Here is a 26,910-nt window from a genome sequence, read left to right on the forward strand (position 1 = left end):
GAAAAGGATTTTACATGACCCAGACAAGACCGCAGAAACCAAAAGGTGGATCCGGTAGAGAAAGATCTGCAAAGAAAGTGGGACAAAGTTCAGTTCACGTTGGAGTGTCTGGTCGTGACAGGAGCCACTACCCACCTGTCTGTGGATGCAGGACCAGGTGTGAACGAAGACAATCAGCAGAGCAGCTGAAGAGTTACTGAAATGATACAGTCGACGTCCCACGTTGGAAGGAAGATTGCAGTTGGTCAGTGGTGTGGAAAAACCACCAACAAGCCTTGTGTAAGGAAATGCCTCCTTGGCATGGTTACCCCCTGACTTTTTGCCTTTGCTGATGCTATGTTTTGAATTGAAAGTGTGCTGAGGCCTGCTAACCAGGCCCCAGCACCAGCACCAGTGTTCTTTCCCTAACCTGTACTTTTGTTTATACAATTGGCACACCCTGGCATCTAGGTAAGTCCCTTGTAACTGGTACCCCTGGTACCAAGGGCCCTGATGCCAGGGAAGGTCTAAGGGCTGCAGCATGTCTTATGCCACCCTGGGGACCCCTCACTCAGCACAGACACACTGCTTGCCAGCTTGTGTGTGCTGGTGAGGACAAAACGAGTAAGTTGACATGGCACTCCCCTCAGGGTGCCATGCCAACCTCACACTGCCTATGCAGTATAGATAAGTCACCCCTCTAGCAGGCCTTACAGCCCTAAGGCAGGGTGCACTATAGCATAGGTGAGGGCACCAGTGCATGAGCACTGTGCCCCTACAGTGTCTAAGCCAAACCTTAGACATTGTAAGTGCAGGGTAGCCATAAGAGTATATGGTCTGGGAGTCTGTCAAACACGAACTCCACAGCACCATAATGGCTACACTGAAAACTGGGAAGTTTGGTATCAAACTTCTCAGCACAATAAATGCACACTGATGCCAGTGTACATTTTATTGTAAAATACACCCCAGAGGGCACCTTAGAGGTGCCCCCTGAAACCTTAACCAACTACCCGTGTAGGCTGACTGGTTTTAGCAGACTGCCACACTCGAGACATGTTGCTGGCCACATGGGGAGAGTGCCTTTGTCACTCTGTGGCTAGTAACAAAGCCTGCACTGGGTGGAGATGCTTATCACCTCCCCCTTGCAGGAGCTGTAACACCTGGCGGTGAGCCTCAAAGGCTCACCCCCTTTGTTACAGCACCACAGGGCATTCCAGCTAGTGGAGTTGCCCACCCCCTCCGGCCACGGCCCCACTTTTGGCGGCAAGGCCGGAGGAGATAATGAGAAAAACCAAGGAGTCACCACTGGCCAGTCAGGATAGCCCCTAAGGCAACCTGAGCTTAAGTGACTCTGACTTTTAGGAATCCTCCATCTTGCAGATGGAGGATCCCCCCAATAGGGATAGGAATGTGACCCCCTCCCCTTGGGAGGAGGCACAAAGAGGGTGTAGCCACCCTCAGGGCTAGTAGCCATTGGCTACTGCCCTCCCTGACCTAAACACACCCCTAAATTCTGTATTTAGGGGCTCCCCTGAACCTAGGAACTCAGATTCCTGCAACCTAAGAAGAAGGGGACTGCTGAGCTGAAAAACCCTGCAGAGAAGACGGAGAACCCAACTGCTTTGGCCCCAACCCTACTGGCCTGTCTCCCCCCTTCAGAAGAAAACTGCTCCAGCGACGCTTTCCCCAGGACCAGCGAACTCTGAATCCTCAGAGGACTGCCCTGCTCTAAAAGGACCAAGAAACTCCAGAGAACAGCGGCCCTGTTCATCCAAGACTGCAAATTTGTTTACAAAGAAGCAACTTAAAGACAACAGCATTTCCCGGCAGAAGCGTGAGACTTGCAACTCTGCACCCGACGCCACCGGCTCGACTTGTGGAGAAACAACGCTTCAGGGAGGACTCCCCGGCGACTACGAGACTGAGTAACCAAAGTTGTCCCGCCTGAGCCCCCACAGCGACGCCTGCAGAGGGAATCCCGAGGCTCCCTCTGACCGCGACTGCCTGACTCCCAGATCCCGACGCCTGGAAAAGACCCTGCACCCGCAGCCCCCAGGACCTGAAGGATCGGACTTCCATTGCAGGAGTGACCCCCCAGGAGGCCCTCTCCCTTGCCCAGGTGGTGGCTACTCCGAGGAACACCCCCTTGCCTGCATCGCTGTAGACACCCCTTGGTCTCCCATTGATTCCTATTACAAACCCGACCTGTGTTTGCACACTGCACCCGGCCGTCCCTTTGCTGCTGAGGGTGTACTTTCTGTGCTAACTTGTGTCCCCCCAGGTGCCCTACAAAACCCCCCTGGTCTGCCCTCCGAAGACGCGGGTACTTACCTGCTGGCAGACTGGAACCGGGGCACCCCCTTCTCCATTGAAGCCTATGCGTTTTGGGCACCACTTTGACCTCTGCACCTGACCGGCCCTGAGCTGCTGGTGTGGTAACTTTGGGGTTGCTCTGAACCCCCAACGGTGGGCTACCTTGGACCAAAACTTGAACCCCGTAGGTGGTTTACTTACCTGCAAGAACTAACAATTACTTACCTCCCCTAGGAACTGTGAAAATTGCACTGTGTCTAGTTTTAAAATAGCTATATGTGTTTTATTTGAGAAGTATATATGCTATTGTGATTATTCAAAGTTCCTAAAGTACTTACTTGCAATACCTTTCATGCAAAGTATTACATGTAGAATTTAAACCTGTGGTTCTTAAAATAAACTAAGAAAATATATTTTTCTATACAAAAACCTATTGACCTGGAATTGTCTCTGAGTGTGTGTTCCTCATTTATTGCCTGTGTGTATGTACAACAAATGCTTAACACTACTCCTTTGATAAGCCTACTGCTCGACCACACTACCACAAAATAGAGCATTAGTATTATCTCTTTTTGCCACTATCTTACCTCCAAGGGGAACCCTTGGACTCAGTGCATACAGAGCCAACTTCCTACACCTTGGCAAAGGCAAATGTCGTTGGAGAAGAGATGTGGAGTTACTGGGGACCAGTAAGGTCCAGAAGGCCTCAACCCACTGAGGGGAGACCTGGGTGACCGTCAGCAGTGATGAGAGTTGCAGGATGAGGAGGCAGCCCCCACAGATGACTCACAGGCAGAAAGCACAGGAGTTGCGGTGAGGCCCACGCAGCACACCTAGAAAGGAGTCCCACGTCATTGGAGAAGCACATGATGGCTTCACTGAAGATAGAGATGTTAGGCATCATCCATTTCATATTGCTGAACCCACAGTGATGCCAGTTTGGATTTACCAGTACATGCACCAAGAGGCTACCTTAGAGGTGTCCTCTGAACCCCTACCAGCCTCTCTGGTGTGCTTGCTGACTGGTTTCTGGCAGCCTCCCACCCAAGACACGGTTCTGGCCCCCTAGGGCAAGAGCCTTCTGCTCTCATGAGGCCCAGAAAAAAAGCCTGTCTGTAAAGAGGGTATAACACCCTCTACCACAGAATGACCTGCTGATTAGCCTTCCTAAATTGGCAAGCCACAAAGGGCTGCAGCCTTTGAAATGTGAATCAGGCTTCCCCTCAGAGCAGAGGAAGCCACCCCCCTTTGTACAGAGCCTATCTGGAAAATTAACCAGTCAGGTAGGCATGCTACCTCCCAGGCTAGTACCACCTATATGGTGAGCTACTGGAAGGTGGACACGAAATTCCTGCGGTAGCCATCTTTGTGATGGCATACCTAGGAGTTCTGGGACAGGGTTATGCCCACTTCCTACAGGAATTGATCATATAGGGGGTGTAGTGATCCCAAAAGGTCAGTAGCCCTTTGGCTACAATCCTACACACTCCCAACACCCCTAAATTCAATATTTAGGGGAGCCCTGGCACCAGAGAAGCAGATCCTGACAACCTACGAAGACCTTGGACACTAAAGAGCTGCAAAAGCGGAAGCGGAGAAAAGAAGCAGCTGACCTGGTACCAACCATGCTGGCCTGTACCCATCCCTCATGGAAATCTGCACCAAGATAGACTCTTCCTGCAGCTGTGACTCCAGAAACCTGGGAGGACTACCTGCCTTCTAAAAAGACTCAAGACCTCCTGTGAACAGCGGACCTGTTCTCCAGCAAACTCCAAAAGAAGTGACTCTGGAACCACCAAAACCTGACAGCTGAAGTCATCACTGCACCCCCCCCCCTCCTCTGACCAGAGTTGAAGTGGACCATCAGTACCAAAAAAGGTTCCCTAGCCCTCCAGAGTCCAAGTCCATCGTTGTTTCACCCCTTCTGGACTCCCCGACGCCTGCAGCCTCTGCACGCAGTCCCCCTCTACCACAACCACTCCAGTTAGAAAAAAAAACTACACCTAAGCGCACACCTCTCACCCGTCACGCCTGAGCTGTGGAGAAGAGGACAAAATGTACCTCCCTGTGCCCAAGCATTACGAGGGCTGAGCCCCACTGTTGGTGCAGCCAGCCTAGCCTCCTGGCCAGAGCCTGCAATCTCTTTTTGCAGTGACTGATCTAGATTGAAACTTATTGGGCACTCAACCCTGTTTTGCACCCTGTACCCACCCACCCCGTGCCACTGGAGATGTATTGCTGCTGCTGCCTACTCCTCACCTTAACTCCTGATGACTGGTCTTGTATGCCGCTGTACTCTACCTGTTTGCAGAACTTGTTTTTCCTCCCACAGGAGGACATTGCAGAACTCAGAAATTGCACCATGTCCACTTTTTAAAGTGAAAAGAATTCCTTTAACATTTTTTTTTTTTTTTAAAACACTTACCTGAATGATTTTTCTCTGATGCCTAAACATATATAAAGATACTTGCTATTTTTATACATTGGTTTAGAATGTTTTCTTTTTTTTTTTAGCTGTGTGTCTCATTTACTAAGTATTGTGTGTATTTGTAGATGTCTTACAGTCTTGTGTGTTAAGACAAAGGATGCTCAATCACACTATCCCCTAAACAGACCACTCTGGGATTGCACAGCAAGCCCTGCCCACTTAATGGGGAACCCCTGACCCTTTACAAGTTATTCAAATACCTAAAAGCTTCACAGAACAGAAACCGTCCTTGCAATTTAAATAATGACTTTCTCTGCCTTGATACGGAAGCAGAAACTAAGGCACAAACTGGTGACCCCAACCCTTCTTTAGGTCAAGTATCATTAAAAGAAGGTTGTACCAAAAGGGCCAAGATCTGGCCTACCAACTCATCCATAAGATCAAGAGGGAGCTCCAAAGTGGAACCAAAATAAACATTCAATATAGCAGATACTTATTTAGTAAGTGAAACTGATGACATGGTATTCGATTCACTGAACTAATGCTGAGTAGCTGTTTTAGTTCCCAGGGTTCCATTCGCATCAGAGGCAGAACCCAGGGCTTTACAATCTTTTAGGATGGTCCACTTTACACATGGAATTAGTAATTCTGGTCTTTTGGGTCAACAGACAAAGATGTCACAATTACATTTACTTATTTCTTAGACCCAGGAAGCTTATTTGCAGGTTTAGACTTATGAAATGTATAGGACCAAGACCCTATGTTGAGCCATGCCAGCAGCTTGGCATAAGTACTTCTGTTATGCTGGGTGGGTGCAGAAGCACCTATGGACAAACCACAGTGTAAGAATGTCAAAGTACTCTGGTTTCCCCAAAATTGAGTATTTGCTGTAGAAGCCTCCAGCCAACTGAAAAGATCACCCAGGACTTCTTGGAATAAAGTTCTACTTCCCCTTCCCTTGGGAAGGACAACGGCTTACGTTATGAAATACTAAATAAGGTTCACAGAAAAAAAAAAAAGGTTTAAGGCCTTCTGAGTAAAATTTAATCAGACAATATACATGGGCTGGTCAGATGGTTCTCTACACTGTAAGCAACAGCCCATTTCTGGGAGGCAGTCCATATACTCTGGTCCAGGCCACACAATTGAATCATATTGGGAATCCCTCTGGAACACTCTTCGGACCTCCGTATCTGCCTATCTATTGAGTTAGCAATGCTGCCTGACACCCAGGACATGGACTCTACTACCAACCACAAGAAATGGTAGTTGGACAAGTCACTTCGAGGCCAAGCTATGCATATTACGTCTTTGGAAAGCATCCCAACCACCAACACTAGAGGAATGGATGCTGACTATAGAGGATATGCTTTGCCTAAGCGGGTGATCTACAGGTTGAATGACGAATTAGAAACTTTGAAAACATTTGGGAGACTTTTGTATGCTAGGTGCCTCACTGTCACGAGGCAACCCATGTATGCCCATCCTGATTGTGCATATGGGATACAGCCTACCCCTCTAAAACCCACCTTGACTCTACACAGCTCTTGCTAGTTTAGGAACACACATTATAATCCATGAAATCCTCGCACTGTATGCTGTACCATGTCACATGCAAGAAACTGCAAACACTCGAGGTACACAGTGAAACAAATGACCAAACAAGTGACTTACATATAGACTCACAAACTAGCAACATTAACTTGTTTATTACATATCTTATGTCATGCTGAATGAGACAGTACTTCTGATATAGTTGCTATATGTATGTAGTGGATCTGCAAAATGATATTAAAAGATATACAAACAAAAATAAAGTTAATTTCTGAGAAGCAGGATCTGCAAAACATCCAGAGGAACACTACTGGAAGGAGACAGCGCCAAAGAAAAATACTAAGTAAAACATATGAGGCTGAGGGAGCCCGTGAGCCATGTGCAAGTCTGGTCCAACTTGAGGAGAAATGAAAGGCCTGGAATATGAGGAAGTGGGCCTGTGTACTGCTGTTGTGAGGAGAAGCAGATTATGTTTTTTTTTATTTTTTTTTAAAGTTCTGTGCAAAAATACTACAGTCCCCTTCAGAAACCGAAGTGACATTACAAACGTTTGACGGAAGGAAGCCAGATGGATGTTTACAAACAAGTTTGACACCAACAAAAACATCAGAAATTCTGAATTTTGAAGCTCAGGACAATACTTGTGGTTGCAGCCTTCAATCTATTATTTGTACTCAGTTTAAGTTTTTAATGTAAGCAGATCTATCCTTACATTTAAAGCAATAGGAGGCGGACTGGAAGTATGTGTTGACCTCAACAAATAACAAAATACCCGTAAGCATTTATTGTGACTTTTGAAGTAACAAGATTGAGAACACAGTGAAAACAAGTTTATATCAAGTTAAATAAAATAAGTACCTGTGTCTGATAACAATTTTGTAGCCTCAATAACCTTTTCTGTGTAAATCCCAGGTTCATAATTATCCATTTCAGATGTGACAACATGAATGACTCTTGCTGCACGACCACGAATTGCACCAGCTGTTCGGTCAAGCCCATCAACATCTCTTTCTTGAAGGGCAATCACACATTTGTTGACATCTTCCAATATGTGATTCTCTAAAGGAAAGAAACATATCAGCAAACTTAAATGTGTTTTTCATATAAACAGTGCAAAGAGCCGTTCATAAACAAGCTATTAGTATGAAGTTAAAAAAACATTTATCAAAAGTTCACGATACCTAAATAAGTTGAACTAAGCTTTCTACATAAACCTTCCTGAGGTTATCAAGACCTTGGCTGAGTAATGCCTTGCTCAGGACAAGTATATCTGACAGGAGTCAAAAGACAGAAAACAAATCTATGATAAAAATAAACACACAGATTTCAGATTATAATATCTCCTCTCAGCATAAAAAGGATATTTAAACCTGAAGGAAGATTTCCCTTCTCTAAGAGAATCTTTACCAAAAGAAATTGTATTTTCCTTTTTGTGAGGCCTCTTCTGAAATCGTGTGTGGGCACTGTCACTGACCACTGGGATTCCAGGTCCACAACACTACTGCAGTCTAATTCTATAACAAGGTCTCATGAAATCTACAGCACTACAGAGTTCCTGCTAAGCTTTTCGTGCAGTCACCAGGACAAGAGGCACAGGGTTACCTAAGGGCTCCCCTGACTGTGGGACCTGGGATTCTTCAAGTAAGTCTCTACAATGAACTCTCTGCAGGACACATCTGCAAAACTGGCCTCCAGAACGCTGCAGGTCTGCCTTAGTAACTGAAACAAGACTGAATCCAGTTGGGAGGGCTCCCACTGCAACATTGTTTCTCCAGCACCTGGAAAAAGTCTAACGTCCAAGGCTGTGCATTCTCCAGGGTCACGAGGACTCTGTTTGCATGAGGAAGCATGAAGGAATGTCCCTTGGAGTGAAGGAAGTTGGCTCTGTATATACTATCTCAAAGTAAGAAATAGTGTGCACAGAGTCCATGGGTTCCCCTTAGAGGTAAGATAGTGGCAAAAGGAGATAATTCTAATGCTCTATTTTGTGGTACTGTGGTCGAGCAGTAGGCTTATCAGAAGGTTATTTAAAAAGCCCCCAGGCCCTGAAGGAACCGAACTCCAGTGCAGGAGCGACTCCCCCAGGTGACCCTCTGCCTAGCCCAGGTGTTGGCTACCCCGAGGAGCCCCCCGTGCCAGCACTGTCTCCCCCTCCAGGGTAGAGTCTCCTGCATCTTGCTAATCCCCAAAACTCTGCAAATACATCTTTATCTCCTGCTTACATTTGGCAGTGCTTGTGACCTGGCTAATCAATGACCCTCCTGCAATCCGGAGACCGTCGAAGGACAGCTCGTAGGTGACTCCTGGGATCCTGGACCCCGCAGGTGGACCTTTAACTCCACTGACTTGCAGAAACTTCACCTCCAGGAGGGTGGACATTGCCACCTGCACCACCTGGTTGATGGACTCTGTCCCCTTCCTTTTCAGATCCTCCACGCCCAGATTCAGTCTCTGGGTTCCACTGGCCTGGTCCACGGGTCGTGACAGCAGTTGGGCAATCCAAGGCTTCCACTGACTTCAGAGAGCATCCCTTCTCCCCCTGCATCTGGCTCTCCTGGTGTAGGTACGTCTGTCTTCTGGGTATCCTCAGGCAGCACTCTCAACCTTCCTCGCTGGTTGGTTTCCCCGGGGTCCACTGGGAGGGGTCCTCAAACGCACAAACTCCAACCACAACCTCCCTGTGTTAGGCTATGAGATGACTGAGTGGGTAACTGCTCTGCAACCTGGTGACTGGGGACACTTACCGAACCCTACCTCTGGTGTTTTAAGGTACCCCTAGCTAATTATACTACACTTACCTTGGTAGCCTCCCCCTCCTGTATTTTTTATGCTATTTCTGCTGGTTATTGTGTATATATTGTGTGTAGGTATCTCCAAAGGGAGATATACCAATGCTAGTCTAGCAGTAGTACTGTAATAAATAATCTTATTTTTGCAACACCTATGTGGTTCTTTCTTGTGAGTAAGTTACTGTCTTACTGCGGTATTGCAAGTGCTTCACATTCCTCCTAGATGAGCATTGGCTGCTCGCCTCAGCTACTCCTAGAGAGCTCCTATCTGGACACCTTTTCACTATCACTAAGGGTGCCTGGACTCAGTATAGGGTGCCACACCATAGAAGTAGAAAGGGGGGGGGGGTTGTAACCTTATACTAAGAAAGTGGTATAGGAATGGAGGCGTCCAACCAAGGTAAGTGTGAAATTACCCTGGGTAAGTAAGAAAGTGCCCTCTTTCTTGGCATGGTTACCCAAATTTTCTGCCTTTTGTCAGTGTGTTTGTCTACTGGGATCCTGCTAACCAGGACGCCAGTAGTTATGCTCTCTTCTGTAAACTGTACCTTTTTCTTCCCACAATTGGCATACTGGTCCCCCCAGCCCCATGTAAGTTCCTAGTATATGGTACCCAGGGCAGTGGGGTTCCAGAGGATCCCTATGGGCTGCAGCAGTTATTCTGCCACCCATAGGGAGCACATGCAAACGGTTCTGCAGGCCTGCCATTCCAGTCTGCGTGAAACAGGTGCATGCACCCGTTTTCACTACAGGTCACTCTAAGTCACCCTTATGGTAGGCCCTCTTAGTCCAGAGGGCAGGGTGCAGGTACCTGTGTGTGAGGGCACCCCTACACTAGCAGAGGAGCCCCCACAAACTCCAGATCCATTTTCCTGGGCTTTGTGATTGTGAGGACGTCATTTTACGCATGTACTGGACATAGGTCACTACCTATGTCCAGCTACATAATGGTAACTCTAAACCTGGGCATGTTTGGTATCAAAAATGTCGGAAACATACCCCAGTACAGTTATATGTATTGGAAGGATGATTCCATGCACTCTGGGGACTCCTTAGAGGACCCCCAGCATTACTACCACCAGTCTTACAGGGTTTTCGGGCAGCCCAAGCTGTTGCCACCCCTTCAGACAGGTTTCTGCCCTCCTGCTGCTTGATCTGATCAAGCCAAAGAAGGCTGAACAAAGGATTTCCTTTGGGACAGGGAGGTATCACCCTCTACCTTTGGAAATAGGTGTGCCTAGCTTGGGAGGGCTAGCCTCCTCAAGCCACTGGTATGCTTTGAAGGAAACATTTGGTGCCCTCTGTGCATAAACCAGTCCACACTGGTTTAGGAACCCCCAGTCCCTGCTCTGGCGTAAAACTGGACAATGGAAAGAGGAGTGACCACTCCCCAGTTCATCACCACCCCAGGGGTGGTGATCAAAGCTCCTCCAGAGGGTCCCTGGGCTCTGCCATCTTGTTTCCAAGGTTGGCAGGGAAATCTGGGAGCATCTGAGTGCACAGTCAAGGGAGGTGATGTCAGAGGCCCCTTCGCTTACCTGATTAGGTGACCAATACCCCTTTCAGGGCTATTTAGGGTCTCTCTCTTGGGTGGGTCCTCAGATTTTGCCTGCAAGACTCCAGCAGGATTACTCTGCAACCTCTACCTCGACTTCTGACCACTGAAACTGCAAGTCCACCCTCCAGGAGCCGACAAAGCTGCAATCGTCTAAGAAGACTCTTCTGCGACAGTTTCCACAACTCCTGACAGCTTTGCAACATTTAGTATATGGTTTGTGCTCCCCCTAGTGTCACTATTGTTTATTGCTATTTGCACTGTTGTCTAACCTTTTCTATGCATATTTCTGATTACTAGTGTAAATATTTAGTGTATTACTTACCTCCTATTGGAGGACTACCCTTCTAGTATTTAGTGGTATTGTGTTCCAAACATAAAGTACCTTTATTTTTGTACAACTGAGTGTTTTCTTTCATGTGTGTAAGTGCTTAGTGACTACAGTGGTATTGCATGAGCTTTGCATGTCTCCTAGATAAGCCTTGACTGCTCATCCACAGCTACCTCTAGAGAGCCTGGCTTCTAGACACTGCCTACACTTTATTAAGAGGGGATACCTGGACATGGTATAAGGTGCAGTTAAGTACCCAAAAAACATCAGGCCAGCTTCATACATTGGTGGTGCAGCGGTGGGATAAACACTTGCAATTGCCTTATGTAGGAAGTTGGCTCTGTATGTGCTATTTCAAAGTAAGGAATAGCATGCACAGAGTCCAAGGGTTCCCCTTAGAGGTAAAATAGTGGTAAAAATAGATAATACTAATGCTCTATTTTGTGGTAGTGTGGTCGAGCAGTAGGCTTATCCAAGGAGTAGTTAAGCATTTGTTGTACATACACATAGACAATAAATGAGGTACACACACTCAGAGACAAATCCAGCTAATAGGTTTTGTATAGAAAAATATCTTTTCTTAGTTTATTTTAAGAACCACAGGTTCAAATTTAACATGTAATATCTTGTTTGAAAGGTATTGCAGGTAAGTACATTAGGAACTTTGAATCATTTCAATTGCATGTATACTTTTCAAGTTATTCACAAATAGCTATTTTAAAAGTGGACACAGTGCAATTTTCACAGTTCCTGGGGGAGGTAAGTTTTTGTTAGTTTTACCAGTTAAGTAAGACACTTACAGGGTTCAGTTCTTGGTCCAAGGTAGCCCACCGTTGGGGGTTCAGAGCAACCCCAAAGTCACCACACCAGCAGCTCAGGGCCGGTCAGGTGCAGAGTTCAAAGTGGTGCCCAAAACGCATAGGCTTCAATGGAGAGAAGGGGGTGCCCCGGTTCCGGTCTGCTTGCAGGTAAGTACCCGCGTCTTCGGAGGGCAGACCAGGGGGGTTTTGTAGGGCACCGGGGGGGACACAAGCCCACACAGAAATTTCACCCTCAGCGGCGCGAGGGCGGCCGGGTGCAGTGTTAAAACAGGCTTCAGGTTCGCAATGTTAGTCAATGAGAGATCAAGGGATCTCTTCAGCGCTGCAGGCAGGCAAGGGGGGGGCTTCCTCGGGGAAACCTACACTTGGGCAAGGGAGAGGGACTCCTGGGGGTCACTTCTGCAGTGAAAGTCCGGTCCTTCAGGTCCTGGGGGCTGCGGGTGCAGGGTCTTTTCCAGGCGTCGGGACTTAGGTTTCAGAGAGTCGCGGTCAGGGGAAGCCTCGGGATTCCCTCTGCAGGTGGCGCTGTGGGGGCTCAGGGGGGACAGGTTTTGGTACTCACAGTCGTAGAGTAGTCCGGGGGTCCTCCCTGAGGTGTTGGTTCTCCACCAGCCGAGTCGGGGTCGCCGGGTGCAGTGTTGCAAGTCTCACGCTTCTTGCGGGGAGTTGCAGGGTTCTTTAAAGCTGCTTCTTGAAACAAAGTTGCAGTCTTTTTGGAGCAGGTCCGCTGTCCTCGGGAGTTTCTTGTCGTCGTCGAAGCAGGGCAGTCCTCAGAGGATTCAGAGGTCGCTGGTCCCTTTGGAGGGCGTCGCTGGAGCAGAGTTCTTTGGAAGGCAGGAGACAGGCCGGTGAGTTTCTGGAGCCAAGGCAGTAGTTGTCTTCTGGTCTTCCTCTGCAGGGGTTTTCAGCTAGGCAGTCCTTCTTGTTGTTGTTGCAGGAATCTAATTTTCTAGGGTTCAGGGTAGCCCTTAAATACTAAATTTAAGGGCGTGTTTAGGTCTGGGGGGTTAGTAGCCAATGGCTACTAGCCCTGAGGGTGGGTACACCCTCTTTGTGCCTCCTCCCAAGGGGAGGGGGTCACAATCCTAACCCTATTGGGGGAATCCTCCATCTGCAAGATGGAGGATTTCTAAAAGTTAGAGTCACCTCAGCTCAGGACACCTTAGGGGCTGTCCTGACTGGTCAGTGACTCCTCCTTGTTGCTTTCTTTGTTCCCTCCAGCCTTGCCGCCAAAAGTGGGGGCCGTGGCCGGAGGGGGCGGGCAACTCCACTAAGCTGGAGTGCCCTGCTGGGCTGTGACAAAGGGGTGAGCCTTTGAGGCTCACCGCCAGGTGTCACAGCTCCTGCCTGGGGGAGGTGTTAGCATCTCCACCCAGTGCAGGCTTTGTTACTGGCCTCAGAGTGACAAAGGCACTCTCCCCATGGGGCCAGCAACATGTCTCTAGTGTGGCAGGCTGCTGGAACTAGTCAGCCTACACAGACAGTTGGTTAAGTTTCAGGGGGCACCTCTAAGGTGCCCTCTGGGGTGTATTTTGCAATAAAATGTACACTGGTGTAAGGAAATGCCTCCTTGGCATGGTTGCCCCCTGACTTTTTGCCTTTGCTGATGCTATGTTTACAATTGAAAGTGTGCTGAGGCCTGCTAACCAGGCCCCAGCACCAGTGTTCTTTCAATAACCTGTACTTTTGTATCCACAATTGGCAGACCCTGGCATCCAGATAAGTCCCTTGTAACTGGTACTTCTAGTACCAAGGGCCCTGATGCCAAGGAAGGTCTCTAAGGGCTGCAGCATGTCTTATGCCACCCTGGAGACCTCTCACTCAGCACAGACACACTGCTTGCCAGCTTGTGTGTGCTGGTGAGGACAAAACGAGTAAGTCGACATGGCACTCCCCTCAGGGTGCCATGCCAGCCTCTCACTGCCTATGCAGTATAGGTAAGACACCCCTCTAGCAGGCCTTACAGCCCTAAGGCAGGGTGCACTATACCATAGGTGAGGGTACCAGTGCATGAGCATGGTACCCCTACAGTGTCTAAACAAAACCTTAGACATTGTAAGTGCAGGGTAGCCATAAGAGTATATGGTCTGGGAGTCTGTCAAACACGAACTCCACAGCACCATAATGGCTACACTGAAAACTGGGAAGTTTGGTATCAAACTTCTCAGCACAATAAATGCACACTGATGCCAGTGTACATTTTATTGTAAAATACACCACAGAGGGCACCTTAGAGGTGCCCCCTAAAACTTAACCAACTGTCTGTGTAGGCTGACTAGTTCCAGCAGCCTGCCACACCAGAGACATGTTGCTGGCCCCATGGGGAGAGTGCCTTTGTCACTCTGAGGCCAGTAACAAAGCCTGCACTGGGTGGAGATGCTAACACCTCCCCCAGGCAGGAGTTGTGACACCTGGCGGTGAGCCTCAAAGGCTCACCCCTTTGTCACAGCCCAGCAGGGCACTCCAGCTTAGTGGAGTTGCCCGCCCCCTCCGGCCACGGCCCCCACTTTTGGCGGCAAGGCTGGAGGGAACAAAGAAAGCAACAAGGAGGAGTCACTGGCCAGTCAGGACAGCCCCTAAGGTGTCCTGAGCTGAAGTGACTAACTTTTAGAAATCCTCCATCTTGCAGATGGAGGATTCCCCCAATAGGGTTAGGATTGTGACCCCCTCCCCTTGGGAGGAGGCACAAAGAGGGTGTACCCACCCTCAGGGCTAGTAGCCATTGGCTACTAACCCCCCAGACCTAAACACGCCCTTAAATTTAGTATTTAAGGGCTACCCTGAACCCTAGAAAATTAGATTCCTGCAACTACAAGAAGAAGGACTGCCTAGCTGAAAACCCCTGCAGAGGAAGACCAGAAGACGACAACTGCCTTGGCTCCAGAAACTCACCGGCCTGTCTCCTGCCTTCCAAAGATCCTGCTCCAGCGATGCCTTCCAAAGGGACCAGCGACCTCGACATCCTCTGAGGACTGCCCCTGCTTCGAAAAGACAAGAAACTCCCGAGGACAGCGGACCTGCTCCAAGAAAAGCTGCAACTTTGTTTCCAGCAGCTTTAAAGAACCCTGCAAGCTCCCCGCAAGAAGCGTGAGACTTGCAACACTGCACCCGGCGACCCCGACTCGGCTGGTGGCGATCCGACACCTCAGGAGGGACCCCAGGACTACTCTAAGACTGAGTACAAAAACCTGTCCCCCCTGAGCCCCCACAGCGCCGCCTGCAGAGGGAATCCCGAGGCTTCCCCTGACCGCGACTCTTTGAATCCCAAGTCCCGACACCTGGGAGAGACCCTGCACCCGCAGCCCCCAGGACCTGAAGGACCGGACTTTCACTGGAGGAGTGACCCCCAGGAGTCCCTCTCCCTTGACCAAGTGGAGGTTTCCCCGAGGAACCCCCCCCCTTGCCTGCCTGCAGCGCTAAAGAGATCCCGAGATCTCTCATAGACTAACATTGCAAACCCGACGCTTGTTTCTACACTGCACCCGGCCGCCCCCGCGCTGCTGAGGGTGAAATTTCTGTGTGGGCTTGTGTCCCCTCCGGTGCCCTACAAAACCCCCCTGGTCTGCCCTCCGTAGACGCGGGTACTTACCTGCAAGCAGACCGGAACCGGGGCACCCCCTTCTCTCCATTCTAGCCTATGTGTTTTGGGCACCACTTTGAACTCTGCACCTGACCGGCCCCGAGCTGCTGGTGTGGTGACTTTGGGGTTGCTCTGAACCCCCAACGGTGGGCTACCTTGGACCAAGAACTAAGCCCTGTAAGTGTCTTACTTACCTGGTTAAACTAACAAATACTTACCTCCCCTAGGAACTGTGAAAATTGCACTAAGTGTCCACTTTTAAAACAGCTATTTGTGAATAACTTGAAAAGTATACATGCAATTTTGATGATTTGAAGTTCCTAAAGTACTTACCTGCAATACCTTTCGAATGAGATATTACATGTAGAATTTGAACCTGTGGTTCTTAAAATAAACTAAGAAAAGATATTTTTCTATACAAAAACCTATTGGCTGGATTTGTCTCTGAGTGTGTGTACCTCATTTATTGTCTAGGTGTATGTACAACAAATGCTTAACACTACTCCTTGGATAAGCCTACTGCTCGACCACACTACCACAAAATAGAGCATTAGTATTATCTATTTTTACCACTATTTTACCTCTAAGGGGAACCCTTGGACTCTATGCATGCTATTCCTTACTTTGAAATAGCACATACAGAGCCAACTTCCTACAACTGGTATCAGTGTGCATTTATTGTGCTGAGAAGTTTGATACCAAACTTCCCAGTTTTCAGTGTAGCCATTATGGTGCTGTGGAGTTCGTGTTTGACAAACTCCCAGACCATATACTCTTGTGGCTACCCTGCACTTACAATGTCTAAGGTTTTGTTTAGACACTGTAGGGGTACCATGCTCATGCACTGGTACCCTCACCTATGGTATAGTGCACCCTGCCTTAGGGCTGTAAGGCCTGCTAGAGGGGTGACTGACCTATACTTGCATAGGCAGTGAGAGGCTGGCATGGCACCCTGAGGGGAGTGCCATGTCGACTTACTCGTTTTGTTCTCACTAGCACACACAAGCTGGCAAGCAGGGTGTCTGTGCTGAGTGAGAGGTCTCCAGGGTGGCATAAGACATGCTGCAGCCCTTAGAGACCTTCCTTGGCATCAGGGCCCTTGGTACTAGAAGTACCAGTTACAAGGGACTTATCTGGATGCCAGGGTCTGCCAATTGTGGATACAAAAGTACAGGTTAGGGAAAGAACACTGGTGCTGGGGCCTGGTTAGCAGGCCTCAGCACACTTTCAATTGTAAACATAGCATCAGCAAAGGCAAAAAGTCAGGGGGCAACCATGCCAAGGAGGCATTTCCTTACACCTTACCACTCTGCCATTTGGTAATTTCCACAGGAAAAACCACTAATAGCTAGAGACATACACATAGTGTCAGGACATGGTCTCTAGGGTTTGGGTAGGAGGGGTCTGGGCATAGCCCTTACTCCAAACTTTTCTAAGAGAGACTAGAGGTTAGGGAAGTTAGGCACACCCTAAACCACTCTAACATGTCTTGAGTGCCTAGCACATCTCAGAAAATGAGTTCTCACTATAAGGACCTCATCTTTCAGGAACTGAGGGAAGTGTGTAAGAGTAGGAAACTGAAGACAGGGAGGAACCCTAGTAAGAGTATATTCTTGGGACTTTTCCTCCAGGATTACCAGGGTCAGGCTGGTAGCCAGGAGGAGAGGGAACAGGAATTAGACTCTAATCCCTACCCCAATATTGGAAAAAGAAGAATTAGATACTGAGGAGGGTCAGGAGGGTCCCTCAGAGGATCACAGGGTCTCTAGTAAGTGCTCTATTGTAGCTGGGAGCACTACAGGTAGTGCCAAAGGTGGCCAAGTTAGTAGCCCCCCTCCCCCCTTTGCTCCCAGGGGACTCGTTCTGAGGGTTACTAAACATAGGGACAGATCCTCATCCTGCCATTCATGTCACCTTTGTATCAGAGGGGACAAACTGCTCAACTCTAGAAGAGGACTCCTTAGATTGGGAACTTAGAAAACTGAGGCCGGAGGAGGCAAAGCTGAGGCTGCAGCAGCCACAGCTAGCCCTAGACAGGGAGGCCTTGGTAGTAGAGAGAGAGAAGCAGGGTTTGGGGTTAGCACCCCATGGTGGCAGCAGCTTTGGTTTCAGGGAACCTGGGATCAGGGAGGACTCTTGATTCTAGAAACCTTAGCTAAGTTGTTCCCCCCTACAAGGTGGGGGATGACATTCAGAAGCGGCTTGCTACTCTGGAGAGGGCCTGTAAAGTTCAGAAGGTCCCCCAGAGGCAGTGGGCTGCAATTCTTTGGTTCTCCTTCTCTGACAAGGGTAGGAATAGGCTTCTTACTGTCAGGGAGGAGGATACTGACAGCCATACAGTTCTAAAGTCTGCTCTGTTAGATGGATTTGGTCTCACAACTAAACAGTACAGAATTAAGTTCAGGGAGACCAAGAAAGTCCTCCCAAGACTAGATTGATTTTGTGGACTGCTCTGTAAAAGCTTCGGAAGGCTGGTTATATGGTAGCAAAGTCAGGGACTTGGAAGGCTTGTATGATGCAATTCTGAGAGAACATTTTCTCAACAACTGTGTCTCTGATTTGTTGCACCAGTACTTGGTAGACTCAGATCTGACCTCTCCCCAAGAACAGGGAAAGAATGCAGACAAATGGGTCAGAAAAAGAGTGAGCAGAATACCTCATACAGGGGGTGACAAAGATAAGAAAAAGGAAACTGGCAAGTCTCAGGACAAGGGTGGGGACAGACAAAAGTAAAGACTCATCTGGCCCACAAAACACCTCTGGGGGTGGGTCTAAAACCTCTTCCTCCTCTGCAAACAGTAAAAAGCCTTGGTGCTTTGTGTGCATTAATAAAGGCCATAGACCGGGGGACAGCTCCTGTCCTGGTAAAGGTCCTGACCCTTTCACCACTACTACATCCACTTCCACTCCTGGTACCAGTAGGAGTAGTACCAGTAGGAGTAGTAGTGGGACTACTGGCAGTAGTCAGCCCGAACGTGTAGTTGGGTTCACCTTTGGGTCCATAGTGGAATCTGGGTTAAGTATAGAGACCCCTAATAGAGTTTTTCTCCCAGGGTGACACTGGCCTTGCCACCCTAGCTGCTTGCCCCCTTAATATGGTTAAGAACAAGCAGCACATTCAGGTAAATGGTGTTGAGGCCAGGGTCACCATAGTTAATGAAAGGTAGTGTCACCTGAACACCACCTACTTGGTCACCAATACTAAGTCACTGATGTAAATAACTCCACCCAGTCCCTCCCCTTAACTGTAGTACACTTTAGCTGGGGAGAGTTACTGGCCCTAAACAGGTAGTAGTCTCACCTAACCTAGCTGTTCTGTTGAGTGTCTCTTAGGGAATGACCTAGAGACCTTAGATTGGGCTGAGGTAGAGTTCCTTGTCCATGCAGCCATGCTGGGCATCCCCAAACATTTGCTCCCTTTAAATCTTCAAGCAGAATAAAAAGCCAAGTAGAGAAGGACCCCTGGAGCCTATAATAATGGCCCAGGACACTCCTAAAAACACAGGCAAGCAGTATACCAAATTATCCAATGCCCACCCTCACAATAAGGACCGCATTCCTCTGGGGGATGCCACCCCCAGGGTGGAGCCTGTACCACAAGAGCCAAAAGCTGTCACAGCTGAGCCCCAGGGGGAAAAGTACCCCTCTGGAAGGAACCTAAGACAGAAAAGCAAATCTGCCCTCTTAGGAAACTTGGAGCAGTCCTCATGCCCACCCAGCGAAACTTTGGTGCAGGAACCTTGCACCACCCCTAACACTCTAGGACAGCAACCCTGTCCTCCTTTGGAGCCTTTAGGACCTTTATTTTTTCTGCTTTAGCCCTGCTAAGACAGCACCTTTCAGCGCTATTTAGGGTCTCTCTCTTAGCTTGGTCCTCAGATTCGGCTTGCAAGATTCCAGTAGGACTTCTCTGCAACCTTTACTTCAACTTCTGGCCTCCGTATCTGCGACTGGCACCTCCAATACCCGACAAGCTGCTTCCAAGAAGAAAGGACTCTTCAGCAACATTGTTTCCAGGGCTCCTGCCAACATTTCCAGGGGCTTGCATCCTAAGAAGAATGAAACTCTTCAGCCTGCACAAGAAGGAGGAATCTCCCTTAGAGTGAAGGAGTCACTCCCCCTGCAACCTCAGGCACCTACATCAAGCAACAACCAGCTGCATGAATCCCTTCTCCTGCTGAGCTGTGTAGGAGGCTGGACTGGCTTGTAGTGAGTACCAAGGGGTACTTGCACCTTGCACCAGGCCCAGTTATCCCTTATTAGTGTATAGGGTGTCTAGCAGCTTAGGCTGATAGATAATGGTAGCTTAGCAGAGCAGCTTAGGCTGAACTAGGAGACGTGTGAAGCTACTACAGTACCACTTAGTGTCATATGCACAATATCATAAGAAAACACAATACACAGTTATACTAAAAATAAAGGTACTTTATTTTTATGACAATATGCCAAAGTATCTTAGAGTGTACCCTCAGTGAGAGGATAGGAAATATACACAAGATATATATACACAATAGCAAAAATATGCAGTATAGTCTTAGAAAACAGTGCAAACAATGTATAGTTACAATAGGATGCAATGGGGAAACATAGGGATAGGGGCAACACAAACTGTAGGAAGTTGGCTCTGTATGCACTATTTCAAAGTAAGGAATAGTATGCACAGAGTCCAAGGGTTCCCCTTAGAGGTAAGATAGTGGCAAAAAGAGATAATACTAATGCTCTATTTTGTGGTAGTGTGGTCGAGCAGTAGGCTTATCCAAGGAGTAGTGTTAAGCATTTGTTGTACATACACATAGACAATAAATGAGGTACACACACTCAGAGACAAATCCAGCCAATAGGTTTTTATATAGAAAAATATCTTTTCTTAGTTTATTTTAAGAACCACAGGTTCAAATTCTACATGTAATATCTCATTCGAAAGGTATTGCAGGTAAGTACTTTAGGAACTTCAAATCATCAAAATTGCATGTATACTTTTCAAGTTATTCACAAATAGCTGTTTTAAAAGTGGACACTTAGTGCAATTTTCACAGTTCCTAGGGGAGGTAAGTATTTGTTAGGTTAACCAGGTAAGTAAGACACTTACAGGGCTTAGTTCTTGGTCCAAGGTAGCCCACCGTTGGGGGTTCAGAGCAACCCCAAAGTCAATTACCCCAGCAGCTCAGGGCCGGTCAGGTGCAGAGTTCAAAGTGGTGCCCAAAACACATAGGCTAGAATGGAGAGAAGGGGGTGCCCCGGTTCCGGTCTGCTTGCAGGTAAGTACCCGCGTCTTCGGAGGGCAGACCAGGGGGGTTTTGTAGGGCACCGGGGGGGAAACAAGTCCACACAGAAATTTCACCCTCAGCAGCGCGGGGGCGGCCGGGTGCAGTGTAGAAACAGGCGTCGGGTTCGCAATGTTAGTCTATGAGAGATCTCGGGATCTCTTCAGCGCTGCAGGCAGGCAAGGGGGGAATTCCTCGGGGAAACCTCCACTTGGGCGAGGGAGAGGGACTCCTGGGGGTCACTCCTCCAGTGAAAGTCCGGTCCTTCAGGTCCTGGGGGCTGCGGGTGCAGGGTCTCTCCCAGGCGTCGGGACTTTAGGTTCAAAGAGTCGCGGTCAGGGGAAGCCTCGGGATTCCCTCTGCAGGCGGCGCTGTGGGGGCTCAGGGGGGACAGGTTTTGGTACTCACAGTATCAGAGTAGTCCTGGGGTCCCTCCTGAGGTGTTGGATCGCCACCAGCCGAGTCGGGGTCGCCGGGTGCAGTGTTGCAAGTCTCACGCTTCTTGCGGGGAGCTTGCAGGGTTCTTTAAAGCTGCTGGAAACAAAGTTGCAGCTTTTCTTGGAGCAGGTCCGCTGTCCTCGGGAGTTTCTTGTCTTTTCGAAGCAGGGGCAGTCCTCAGAGGATGTCGAGGTCGCTGGTCCCTTTGGAAGGCGTCGCTGGAGCAGGATCTTTGGAAGGCAGGAGACAGGCCGGTGAGTTTCTGGAGCCAAGGCAGTTGTCGTCTTCTGGTCTTCCGCTGCAGGGGTTTTCAGCTGGGCAGTCCTTCTTCTTGTAGTTGCAGGAATCTAATTTTCTAGGGTTCAGGGTAGCCCTTATATACTAAATTTAAGGGCGTGTTTAGGTCTGGGGGGTTAGTAGCCAATGGCTACTAGCCCTGAGGGTGGGTACACCCTCTTTGTGCCTCCTCCCAAGGGGAGGGGGTCACAATCCTAACCCTATTGGGGGAATCCTCCATCTGCAAGATGGAGGATTTCTAAAAGTTAGAGTCACTTCAGCTCAGGACACCTTAGGGGCTGTCCTGACTGGCCAGTGACTCCTCCTTGTTTCTTTCTTTGTTCCCTCCAGCCTTGCCGCCAAAAGTGGGGGCCGTGGCCGGAGGGGGCGGGCAACTCCACTAAGCTTGAGTGCCCTGCTGGGCTGTGACAAAGGGGTGAGCCTTTGAGGCTCACCGCCAGGTGTCACAGCTCCTGCCTGGGGGAGGTGTTAGCATCTCCACCCAGTACAGGCTTTGTTACTGGCCTCAGAGTGACAAAGGCACTCTCCCCATGGGGCCAGCAACATGTCTCTGGTGTGGCAGGCTGCTGGAACTAGTCAGCCTACACAGACAGTCGGTTAAGTTTCAGGGGGCACCTCTAAGGTGCCCTCTGTGGTGTATTTTACAATAAAATGTACACTGGCATCAGTGTGCATTTATTGTGCTGAGAAGTTTGATACCAAACTTCCCAGTTTTCAGTGTAGCCATTATGGTGCTGTGGAGTTCGTGTTTGACAGACTCCCAGACCATATACTCTTATGGCTACCCTGCACTTACAATGTCTAAGGTTTTGTTTAGACACTGTAGGGGTACCATGCTCATGCACTGGTACCCTCACCTATGGTATAGTGCACCCTGCCTTAGGGCTGTAAGGCCTGCTAGAGGGGTGTCTTACCTATACTGCATAGGCAGTGAGAGGCTGGCATGGCACCCTGAGGGGAGTGCCATGTCGACTTACTCGTTTTGTCCTCACTAGCACACACAAGCTGGTAAGCAGTGTGTCTGTGCTGAGTGAGAGGTCTCCAGGGTGGCATAAGACATGCTGCAGCCCTTAGAGACCTTCCTGAGCATCAGGGCCCTTGGTACTAGAAGTACCAGTTACAAGGGACTGATCTGGATGCCAGGGTCTGCCAATTGTGGATACAAAAGTACAGGTTAGGGAAAGAACACTGGTGCTGGGGCCTGGTTAGCAGGCCTCAGCACACATTCAATTGTAAACATAGCATCAGCAAAGGCAAAAAGTCAGGGGGCAACCATGCCAAGGAGGCATTTCCTTACACAAACCATATACTCCAAAAGTGGAATGCGAACCACGAATGGACCCCAAACCTATGTGACCTTGTAGAGGGTCGCTGGGACTATTAGACAATAGTGAGAGTTAGCAAAATAACCCTCCCCAAGACCCTGAAAAGTGAGTGCAAAGTGCACTAAAGTTCCCCTAAGGACAAAATAGTCGTGTTAGAGGGAAAATGCAAGGAAAACACAAATCAGCAATGCAACAACGATGGATTCCTGACTGAGGGTACATGTGGAACAAGGGGACCAAGTCCAAAAGTCACAAGCAGCTCGGAGATGGGCAGATGCCCAAGAAATGCCAGCGGTTGGTGCAAAGAAGCTCTTACTAGGCTGAAGAACTGTGAATACTGCAGGAACGACAAGGGCTAAAGACTTCCCCTTTGGAGGATGGATCCCCCACGCCTTGGAGAGTCGTGCAGAAGTGTTTTCCCGCCGGATGGACGCCAACAAGCCTTGCTACACGCAAATCGTGCGTTTGGCGTTTTTGGACGCTGCTGGGGCCCAGGAGGGACCAGGAGGTCGCAAATTGGACCTGCAGAGAGAGGGGACGTCGAGCAAGACAAAGAGCCCTCACTGAAGCAGGTAGCACCCGGAGAAGTGCCAGAAACAGGCACTACGAGGATGCGTGAAACGGTGCTCGCCGAAGTTGCACAAAGGAGTCCCACGTCGCCGGAGACCAACTTAGAAAGTCGTGCAATGCAGGTTAGAGTGCCGTGGACCCAGGCTTGGCTGTGCACGAAGGATTTCCGCCGGAAGTGCACAGGGGCCGGAGTAGCTTGCAAAGTCGCGGTTCCCAGCAATGCAGCCCAGCGAGGTGAGGCAAGGACTTACCTCCACCAAACTTGGGCTGAAGAGTCACTGGACTGTGGGGGTCACTTGGACGGTGTCGCTGGATTCGAGGGACCTCGCTCGTCGTGCTGAGAGGAGACCCAAGGGACCGGTTGTAAAGAAATGGCTCCCTGTTGCAGTTACCCCCCACTTTTTGCCTGATACTGATGCTGACTTGACTGAGAAGAGTGCTGGGACCCTGCTAACCAGGCCCCAGCACCAGTGTTCTTTCACCTAAAATGTACCATTGTATCCACAATTGGCACACCCTGGCATTCAGCTAAGTCCCTTGTAACTGCTACTTCTAGTACCAAGGGCCCTGATGCCAAGGAAGGTCTCTAAGGGCTGCAGCATGTCTTATGCCACCCTAGAGACCCCTCACTCAGCACAGACACACTGCTTACAAGCCTGTGTGTGCTAGTGAGAACAAAATGAGTAAGTCGACATGGCACTCCCCTCAGGGTGCCATGCCAGCCTCTCACTGCCTATGCAGTATAGGTAAGACACCCCTCTAGCAGGCCTTACAGCCCTAAGGCAGGGTGCACTATACCATAGGTGAGGGTACCAGTGCATGAGCATGGTACCCCTACAGTGTCTAAACAAAACCTTAGACATTGTAAGTGCAGGGTAGCCATAAGAGTATATGGTCTGGGAGCCTGTCAAACACGAACTCCACAGCACCATAATGGCTACACTGAAAACTGGGAAGTTTGGTGTCAAACTTCTCAGCACAATAAATGCACACTGATGCCAGTGTACATTTTATTGTAAAATACACCACAGAGGGCACCTTAGAGGTGCCCCCTGAAACTTAACCGACTGTCTGTGTAGGCTGACTAGTTCCAGCAGCCTGCCACACTAGAGACATGTTGCTGGCCCCATGGGGAGAGTGCCTTTGTCACTCTGAGGCCAGTAACAAAGCCTGCACTGGGTGGAGATGCTAACACCTCCCCCAGGCAGGAGCTGTAACACCTGGCGGTGAGCCTCAAAGGCTCACCCCTTTGTCACAGCCCAGCAGGGCACTCCAGCTTAGTGGAGTTGCCCGCCCCCTCCGGCCACGGCCCCCACTTTTGGCGGCAAGGTTGGAGGGAACAAAGAAAGCAACAAGGAGGAGTCACTGGCCAGTCAGGACAGCCCCTAAGGTGTCCTGAGCTGAGGTGACTCTAACTTTTAGAAATCCTCCATCTTGCAGATGGAGGATTCCCCCAATAGGGTTAGGATTGTGACCCCCTCCCCTTGGGAGGAGGCACAAAGAGGGTGTACCCACCCTCAGGGCTAGTAGCCATTGGCTACTAACCCCCCAGACCTAAAACACGCCCTTAAATTTAGTATTTAAGGGCTACCCTGAACCCTAGAAAATTAGATTCCTGCAACTACAAGAAGAAGGACTGCCTAGCTGAAAACCCCTGCAGCGGAAGACCAGAAGACGACAACTGCCTTGGCTCCAGAAACTCACCGGCCTGTCTCCTGCCTTCCAAAGATCCTGCTCCAGCGACGCCTTCCAAAGGGACCAGCGACCTCGACATCCTCTGAGGACTGCCCCTACTTCGAAAAGACAAGAAACTCCCGAGGACAGCGGACCTGCTCCAAGAAAAGCTGCAACTTTGTTTCCAGCAGCTTTAAAGAACCCTGCAAGCTCCCCGCAAAAGGCGTGAGACTTGCAACACTGCACCCGGCGACCCCGACTCGGCTGGTGGCGATCCAACACCTCAGGAGGGACCCCAGGACTACTCTAAGACTGTGAGTACAAAAACCTGTCCCCCCTGAGCCCCCACAGCGCCGCCTGCAGAGGGAATCCCGAGGCTTCCCCTGACCGCGACTCTTTGAATCCAAAGTCCCGACACCTGGGAGAGACCCTGCACCCGCAGCCCCCAGGACCTGAAGGACCGGACTTTCACTGGAGGAGTGACCCCCAGGAGTCCCTCTCCCTTGCCCAAGTGGAGGTTTCCCCGAGGAACCCCCCCCTGGCCTGCCTGCAGCGCTGAAGAGATCCCTAGATCTCCCATTGACTTCCATTACAAACCCGACGCTTGTTTCTACACTGCACCCGGCCGCCCCCGCGCTGCTGAGAGTGAAATTTCTGTGTGGGCTTGTGTCCCCCCCGGTGCCCTACAAAACCCCCCTGGTCTGCCCTCCGAAGACGCGGGTACTTACCTGCAAGCAGACCGGAACCGGGGCACCCCCTTCTCTCCATTCTAGCCTATGTGTTTTGGGCACCACTTTGAACTCTGCACCTGACCGGCCCTGAGCTGCTGGTGTGGTGACTTTGGGGTTGCTCTGAACCCCCAACGGTGGGCTACCTTGGACCAAGAACTGAACCCTGTAAGTGTCTTACTTACCTGGTAAAACTAACAAATACTTACCTCCCCTAGGAACTGTGAAAATTGCACTAAGTGTCCACTTTTAAAACAGCTATTTGTGAATAACTTGAAAAGTATACATGCAATTTTGATGATTTGAAGTTCCTAAAGTACTTACCTGCAATACCTTTCGAATGAGCTATTACATGTAGAATTTGAACCTGTGGTTCTTAAAATAAACTAAGAAAAGATATTTTTCTATATAAAAACCTATTGGCTGGATTTGTCTCTGAGTGTGTGTACCTCATTTATTGTCTATGTGTATGTACAACAAATGCTTAACACTACTCCTTGGATAAGCCTACTGCTCGACCACACTACCACAAAATAGAGCATTAGTATTATCTATTTTTTACCACTATTTTACCTCTAAGGGGAACCCTTGGACTCTGTGCATGCTATTCCTTACTTTGAAATAGCACATACAGAGCCAACTTCCTACATTGGTGGATCAGCGGTGGGGTACAAGACTTTGCATTTGCTGGACTACTCAGCCAATACCTGATCACACGACAAATTCCAAAATTGTCATTAGAAATTGATTTTTGCAATTTGAAAAGTTTTCTAAATTCTTAAAAGACCTGCTAGGGCCTTGTGTTAGATCCTGTGTAGCATTTCTTTTAGAGTTTAAAAGTTTGTAAAAGTTTGAATTAGATTCTAGAACCAGTTGTAGATTCTTAAAAAGTATTCCAACTTTTAGAAGCAAAATGTCTAGCACAGATGTGACTGTGGTGGAACTCGACACCACACCTTACCTCCATCTTAAGATGAGGGAGCTAAGGTCACTCTGTAAAATAAAGAAAATAACAATGGGCCCCAAACCTACCAAAATACAGCTCCAGGAGCTTTTGGCAGAGTTTGAAAAGGCCAACCCCTCTGAGGGTGGCAACTCAGAGGAAGAGGATAGTGACTTGGAGGACAATTCCCCCCTACCAGTCCTATCTAGGGAGAACAGGGTCCCTCAAACCCTGACTCCAAAAATAATAGTCAGAGATGCTGGTTCCCTCACAGGAGAGACCAACACCTCTGAAATCACTGAGGATAACTCCAGTGAA

The 26,910-nt window shown here is 49.1% G+C and overlaps 1 protein-coding gene across 1 annotated transcript in view; it reads right to left on the reverse strand.

Moving 5' to 3' along the window:
• The window catches only part of CTNNA1 (catenin alpha 1), a 712,178-nt gene that overhangs the window by 334,477 nt on the left and 350,791 nt on the right, over nt 1-26,910 (reverse strand). Inside the window, exon 12 of the mRNA XM_069199317.1 lies at nt 7,136-7,336. Within this exon, the coding sequence (XP_069055418.1) occupies nt 7,136-7,336 (201 nt within the window). The remainder of the gene's footprint in view (nt 1-7,135; nt 7,337-26,910) is intronic.

Source organism: Pleurodeles waltl, chromosome 7 (assembly GCF_031143425.1).
Source record: "Pleurodeles waltl isolate 20211129_DDA chromosome 7, aPleWal1.hap1.20221129, whole genome shotgun sequence".
Lineage (NCBI taxonomy): Eukaryota > Metazoa > Chordata > Amphibia > Caudata > Salamandridae > Pleurodeles > Pleurodeles waltl.